Source organism: Neltuma alba, unplaced genomic scaffold (assembly GCF_004799145.2).
Source record: "Neltuma alba isolate B1F8T4 unplaced genomic scaffold, ASM479914v2 tig00004165_pilon, whole genome shotgun sequence".
NCBI classification, from domain to species: domain Eukaryota; kingdom Viridiplantae; phylum Streptophyta; class Magnoliopsida; order Fabales; family Fabaceae; genus Neltuma; species Neltuma alba.
In genome coordinates, this window is record NW_021633589.1 from 35,948 (window position 1) to 43,574 (window position 7,627).

The 7,627-nt window shown below is 37.2% G+C and overlaps 1 protein-coding gene across 1 annotated transcript; it reads left to right on the forward strand.

Annotated features, from left to right (window-relative positions):
- The first annotated feature begins 2,318 nt into the window (after positions 1 to 2,318).
- LOC114743879 (WAT1-related protein At4g08300-like) lies at positions 2,319 to 5,094 on the forward strand. Its single transcript, XM_028932083.1, has 7 exons — positions 2,319 to 2,619; positions 2,757 to 2,819; positions 3,388 to 3,504; positions 3,826 to 4,066; positions 4,182 to 4,340; positions 4,439 to 4,590; positions 4,685 to 5,094. Exons 1-7 carry the CDS (start codon positions 2,429 to 2,431, stop codon positions 4,926 to 4,928), a joined length of 1,167 nt encoding a protein of 388 aa, XP_028787916.1. The 5' UTR covers positions 2,319 to 2,428; the 3' UTR covers positions 4,929 to 5,094.
- The last annotated feature ends 2,533 nt before the right edge of the window (positions 5,095 to 7,627 follow it).

The following is a 7,627-nucleotide window of genomic DNA, read 5'->3' on the forward strand; positions in this document are numbered from 1 at the left end:
ATTGATTGCATGTATGATTGAGAATAGGAGACGAAAGTGCTGTTTTTAGCATCCCTGTTTTTCACTGCTTTTATAAATTGTTAAACTAACAATAGCAACTTCACCTCCTTCTCCATGAGGAGCTTATGTTTTAATGAGCTACGCAATTGGAAAACCAAGAAAACTTAATTAATTTTAATCAACTTATGGAAAGAAGGACCCAAGGAAAAGCATTCCCCTTTTTCATGTCTATGTAATTTCAGTGCTTTATTGCCACGCATTTTATTTCAATAAAAAATGCATAACGAAACTTTTGGTCTAAATTAAATTCAATAATTTCCAATAGTTTGCAAATTGCAAGAGTGCTTCTTTTAGAGATACAAAAAGGCGATCACCAGAGATCAACTGATAAACAATTTTAGTTCATCTGAATTTAATTATGCGTCGGTTTGGGGGGGGGGGGGAAATAAGAAGTTCTATTTCACACCGACATCCCACTAATTATATTTCAGTAATCTTAAACTTTTGCTAGCCAAGCGAATATATTATTATATTTTTTTGATTTTGTTTTACTAGATATACACAAATGTGACGTGTGTATCTGAGAATCTCCAGAAACCGAAATTACTGCTCGCGTCACTCGCACTAAATTTGTCGCCTTCACATCATAGTGTTCGTATTGACTTAATTAGTCTTTTTTTTTTTGGCCAAGAATTAATTAATCAAGGGTCATTAGCCAAAAAATAATCATGGCTTTTATAACATCTCCCTCAATGAAGGATGCACCAATTATAAAATATATGCGCGTGATACCTCAAACATACGGTGTGCGCGATCCATATCCATATTATTTATATACTTTATATTTTTATTTATTGATTTCTTTTGCTATAATTTTCTAATTTTTACTATTATCTCAACTAATAATTCAAATTCAAGCATTGTCAAATTGAAATGAGAGTTTTTTTTATCATAACTTATTGTCTGCAAATTTCAAACCCTCATATGAAGAACACATCAACAAGATTACCATTGGTTATCTTTTAAATTTAATTTGAGTTACCACCCTCAGAAAATAACTAATATTGTTGTTTCATAAACTAGTTGACTTCATTAGTCTGTCCGATTCTTCTTTTTTTTTTTCACATTTTTATAAGTGACAGTGTGGCTAGTTGATTAATTTGAGAAGATTAAAGAAATATGTTAAATTAGTTATTTATAATAAATAGGTATTATCTTTTCTAAAATATCCTTACTAATCAAATATATTAGCTAAAACTACCATTAGAAGAATTACCTTGAAAAAATGCATAAATATAAAAAATAAAGTGAATTGAGAGTTTTATATTTAGGACCAAAATAAAAGTCAAATAAAGTCTTATATTAAAAATAGGAGGCAGTGTGTGTGTATATGTATATATATTATATTATACTACAATGGTAAGGATTGTCTTCAGATTTTATCTGAGCTATTTCGGGAGAGAGATTTACATGAAAAAATCAAAAGCTTACGTATGTAGTATTTTCTGTCAATTTGGATCAACTTCTTTTCTCTCTTTTTTTTGTGTGGGTACATATGACTTTAATTCTTTAACTATATTTACATATAGGTGATGGATTTGGGGCATCAACTTGCTCAGCATGAAAAATGAGTAACAAGTGTGATAATACAAAGGAGTTGATGAGGATTGGGTTTACAAGTAATATAGCTGTGGCGTGACTCACAAATAAAGGCACTTGAAGGCTGAAAATGAGAAGAAAAAATCAGAGAGAGAGAGAGAGAGAGAAGGGCTCAATTAAGGAGTAATCATTCATTCGCATTCACTTATCCTCTTTATGAAATGGTGTCCACAAAGCACCCACTCTCTTACTTAACACCACGAGCCAACATCTCCCTTCTCTGCTCGCGTCACCATCCAAAGCACTAAACCCATTTTCCATTTGGTGGTCAATGAATCAAACACTTCCACACTTCTCATCATAAACAATTCATTCACAGTATAGCACACCACATACATACATAATTATTATTGACACACATAATTTCATCAATACATTTTAAAAAACAAAAAACAACAACAAACCTGAATTATATATTGTCACATAAATGCAATTAATAATTATCGTCGGTACGATAGGATTCTAGTAAGTGTTAGGAATATAATACAGAATTTATTTTTGGTTTGTAAACGGATATAAGAGAATCTATATGGGGGGCGCAAAAAATGAGGTGAGAGAATTAGTGGCTTAATTAGACAAACGTGGAGGTGTAGTGTAAATCAGGGGTTCTGTATTTTTGCTTTTTAGGCCTATAAGAGGGGCATTTGGCCTTGTGAGCTAGTCACCCGCAAACTCCATCGTAAGTCATAAGCCACACCTCCTCCTCTGGGAGAGCTTGAGTTTTGGTTTGGTGTGACTTATTAGAGAGAGAACTAATTAAGCACAGAAGATGGGGATGAGCGAGGTGATGCGCAAGGTGAAGCCATACTTGGCTATCATCTCCCTTCAGTTTGGCTACTCAGGCATGTACGTCATCACCATGGTTTCTTTCAAGCATGGAATGAGCCACTGGGTTCTCTCTGTCTACCGTCATGTCGTCGCCCTCCTTATCATTGCTCCTTTTGCTCTTGTCCTTGAAAGGTCTTCCTTCATCTCTCTCCCCTTCTTCTCCACTACTACGACCACACTTGCACACGTTAAAGCAGCTTTTGTTTATTGTTTCTGCTTTAGTTTTCTGCCTCACGGTAACGAGCGTAACCTTTTGATATTCCTCGCAGAAAAATAAGGCCCAAGATGACTCTCCCAATCTTCCTCAGGATGGTGGCGCTTGGTTTCCTTGAGTAAGCCTCCCTTTCAAACCCTTTAATCAATTCAATCCATTTGCACTACTTTATCATATCTACATTTTGTTCCTTTCTTTTCACTTGCTCTCTTCATGGGCCCTGCAATAATCTTCAAAGTACAACTTATGCACACAAGCATGTACCAACCGTCTTCTTCACATCCATCTCTTTTGAAGCACTAGAATGATCATGACAATAATAATGGAAAATATTTTTCAATATGCATGCACATGATCATTGCGACTTGAGGCTATCCGAATGGTGCTTCATATATCCTGTTGGCCCCTGGATACGCGCCATATGCTTATCCAGGGATTGCGCATGATCATAGCTAATTTCAATTTTTTTATCACGAAATAAGGAGTTTGGCATCTACTAGCTAGCCATGTAGTAGGAATTGTGCAATTTACTTTTGTAGATTAAGATATTTTTTTTGGGGACTGAATTTGTAGATTAAGATATGAGTTACATATTAACTTCTAGAGAGGTTTAATTGATCTCTTGCGAAGATAGATGCCATATGTAGAGTTTAAAGTCTCATACTTGTAAATATGAAAATGAACAGGCCAGTGCTGGATCAGAACTTGTACAACATGGGGATGAAGGCCACCTCAACAACTTTCGCATCCGCCATTGTTAATGTCCTCCCAGCTATTACTTTTCTGATGGCACTCATTTTCAGGTAAAAGCTTCAATATAATGATTGCTGCATAATTGTCAGCTTATGCGCTTACACAGTTGAAAAAGCCTAGTTGCATTCCTTCTTAGCCAGAATCCAACAATTAATTTGGAAGCCACACCACAAACTGCATGCCATGTGGGACCACTAGCTGACAAAATGTCTTCACAAATCCATTTTTTTAAGAAAATAATTAAATATTAAAGCTTGATGATGTAATGTAACCGCACAAACGTAGACATGCATATCTAATCAGATTCCTCTTGTTTATAGTATTTTGGGTTGGCTTTATTCTTATTCTGATGAATGAATGATGTCAACCAGGTTAGAGAGTGTGAACCTGAAAAAATTACCCAGCTGGGCCAAGATAATAGGAACCGTAATAACAGTGTCAGGTGCCATGGTAATGACTTTGTACAAAGGCAAAGCCTTTCAGATCATAAAGGCAGGAGGCATAAGCCATCATGATACTGCCTCCACCGAACCCTCTGACCAGCACTGGGTGCTCGGCACCGTTTACCTCATCGGAAGTTGCTGTGGCTGGGCTGGCTTCTTCATTTTGCAGGTAATTAACTACCCGCCAAACATTTTTCTTTAAATCATTAGAAACCATATCCTTGTTTAGTTATTTTTCATTTTGAAGTGATTTGGATTGACGTGTTCTGCTTTTATGACTGTAGTCATTCACTTTGAAGATGTACCCGGCAGAGCTCTCGCTCACGGCTTGGATTTGCGCGACGGGAATTGTTGAGGGTTCCATCGCAACATTTATTATGGAAAGGGACTTGAGCGTCTGGGTCATTGGCTGGGATTCCAGGCTCCTCGCTTGTGTTTACTCTGTGCGTACCACAAACTCTTCTTTTTTACCTTCGCCGCCGCATTAATTTCACCTCTGTGATTTTAACTAACGAACTGATGACAATTTTGCGACAATTAGGGGGTGGTGTGCTCTGGCATGGCTTACTATGTACAAGGGGTTGTAACCAAAGAACGTGGACCAGTGTTTTTGACTTCTTTTAGCCCATTGATCATGATTATTACTGCAGCTTTGGGTTCCTTTGTGCTAGCCGAGCAAGTCCACGTGGGAAGGTACATAATTCTTTACGTTCAATTATTTGATATTCCTGGTAATATATCACTATAATTTTGCTTCGTTTATTAAAAATGTGTCGATGCTTTTCAGCATAATTGGAGCTATACTCATCGTGTTCGGGCTTTACTCTGTGGTGTGGGGGAAAAGCAAAGACATTCAAAGCACAAGCGACGACACAGTGAAAGGGGAAGGTCACGAATTGCCAATAAAGGACGGCACAAGGTCAGGATCAGACATTTTTGACAAGATTGAGGTCAGTGTTCCTGCTGAGAAGTCGAAGGGTCCGGGGAAGAACATTAATGTGCCACAAACAGCACCCCCACCAAGATCATGAACCTCCTTTATTTAAGACTAGATAGCTTTTTATAAATTTTCCCACCCGAAGAGATGTCAAGAAAGATTTGTAGCTGTACAAATCTCTCCCATTGCATTGACTGCTCTTTCGTCTGTACCTCTCTGGAATCTCAATATGAAATAATTAATGTCCTAATTTTGCTAGCTTTTGCATGTCTCTGCTTTTGTCTTTCATCTCAGAGTAGTGACTCTCCTTTTCCCTTTCCTTTTGTTTTTCTCCTTTAGTTATTCAACCGAATAATTTAAGGGTGGAATCCATTTTTTACTTACAAAAAAAAAACAAAACAGAGCATTTAGAATTTATTACAGAATAATTGACGAATGCTTTATCGGTTACATGCCAAAATAATATTCAAAGATTTAACAATGACCATTCAGCATTTTCCATGAATTATGGATCCCAACGAATCCAAATTAATAAATAACGCAGCAAAGGAAAAGAATCGAATTCTTCGGATTCCTTGCAGCCTACTTCTCCCACAAACACCCCCAAAGCCAAACAACGCGCTGGGGGTAAGTAGGGTAGGGTTAGCCATGATAATAAATATTATAGCAAAAAATTAAGGGGTAATAAATAACACATATTGATACATGCAGGAGCAAAGCCCGGGGAGTGCGTGTCTCGTAGGTCGGGTCTTACGCTTTGGGATATGACTTGTAGCTTTTAACAAGTTGAATGCATACAGCTTTGGGAGTGCGCAAGTGGGTTTTACTTTTATCAGTGTTATTGACTCGTGATTGCGGGGGGCGTCACTTTTCCAATGTCCCTGTTGGTTTCATATTGATTTATGTTGGTGTTACATATGCATATCCGTACGTTATGTGTGCAGATATTCTGTGTTTGTTACTGTTAAGATGTTCCTCCGATCATGCTAATTAAGTTGGCGAGACTTGCACGCTTCTTTAATCTAGACTTTAGGTCCTTGCTTGTCCCATCTGCTATCTCCTCAATCCTATCCCCAACTCTCGCCTCGCTATCTTCTTCGCATCAATAAAACCCTCACTTATCATCTATTTGTATTTTCTAATGCATAGTTAATCAGGAGTAGAGTGTGCGCGTCCATATATATATATATATAAATAAACACCAGCGTGTTGTGCCTGTGTGAGCCCCTTCAGTGAGTTTGGCAGCATCATCACCTTGGACTTTCCATTTTCGAACTTCATTATGGAGCGGTAGCTATCATCAATGTCGATGAACCACCCAGCTTCATGTATAGGTCATATCATTTTTGCAACACATGTATGGATCAAAGTAAACCAAAGAATTTTGACCGCCCCTACTAATTGCACATAATTAACGACGAACGACTTATACATAAATGCATGTCTTTCAACTTGTTTTTCAATTTTAGCAACTTGTACTTGTCGTCCATATTGCTTGTCATTCTTTCTATTTTTCGGCTGGATGCTTGTCTTTTTTTATGCACCTTTTCAACTGGACCACATCGCAAGCTCTGGATTTCTCATTTGACCTAAACTAACAAAATTTCTCACCACGTCCTTTCTTCTTTTGGTGAGGAACAGGTGGACGCCAGTCCCCTATTTTTTTTGTTTTCTTGTTTTTTTTTTCCGGTGGGGGACAACTATATATAAGCAAAATTGAAGTTTCCTTAAAAGTACAGTTTCTTGGCTTCTTTATGTGCGATTGGTTTTCTTTGCTACGTACGGAGTATACATATGAGGAGGATGGATTATGGATTGCCACTGATCTCAAACTCCCATTTCAAGCTGTGTGTGACGCCAAACTTCTTCGGGAGTTGGGTGTCTCATGATTCATATTATTCATAATTCTAATAAAAATGTGGTCTGGTGTCATCGAAGATGTGTTACCATATTCATATAGCCTTGTTTTATGTTGTTCTTCACGTTAATTCCCACTATGCAACTTTCACTTGAACTACTAAAATGAGGCAGGCTAATTACGGAGCAGAGTGGAGGTGGTTGCTTTCCAATTCCCCTGAAATTCCTACTTACCAAACACTCTCGACAAGCCATAACGTACAACGTCAACCATCAATATGTATTTATGTTTTGTGAGGGGAAACTTCTCTGATTTCTTCTTGTTTTCCCACGTAGCCCTTAAGTTTAGTATATATTGTACTTCTATCCAAATGGAGTTGTACGTTTTGTTGTTGTTTTTCTTGTGCATGTGTTTAACTTCAACCCAACTTTATTTCTTTGTCAGGTTACTTTCACTTTTATTTCCAATGCGATGTCCTCCCACATCATCACGACTCATGACAAGTGACTTCCATATTCACTTCATAATTCACCTCTTCGACCCACTTCCCTATCATGGTGCTATTTAATATATGGTGAGGTCTCACATCATGTGATTAGAAGACTAATCACAATTATAAAAGGGAGTCATGACTCCATTCAAAGTAGTTTAAGCTATTTTAGTGTAAGTGACAGGCTTTATGTGTGATTAATGCAACTCTAATATGGTATCCTACATGGCTGGCGTGATTTAAAAAAAAAAAAAGGAGGGAAGAAAAGAAATAAAAAATATTAGAGAAAAGATTAAATGTACGATGGAGTCCTACGTCCTGTGATTAGAAGATTAATCATAATTAAAGAAATAATGAGTCTATTCAGAATAGCGCGCTCAAACTATTTCTATGTAAGTGACAAGCCTTTATAATCTCGTTACACATGAAACTTTAATTTAATAAG

Bases quoted from the DNA above. Each gene is read 5' to 3' on its own strand.
- LOC114743879 (XM_028932083.1), top strand. From the start codon at position 2,429: ATGGGGATGAGCGAGGTGATGCGCAAGGTGAAGCCATACTTGGCTATC. The intron at 3,505-3,825 runs GTAAAAGCTTCA...GATGTCAACCAG, and splicing joins CTGATGGCACTCATTTTCAG to GTTAGAGAGTGTGAACCTGA. The intron at 4,591-4,684 runs GTACATAATTCT...GATGCTTTTCAG, and splicing joins GAGCAAGTCCACGTGGGAAG to CATAATTGGAGCTATACTCA.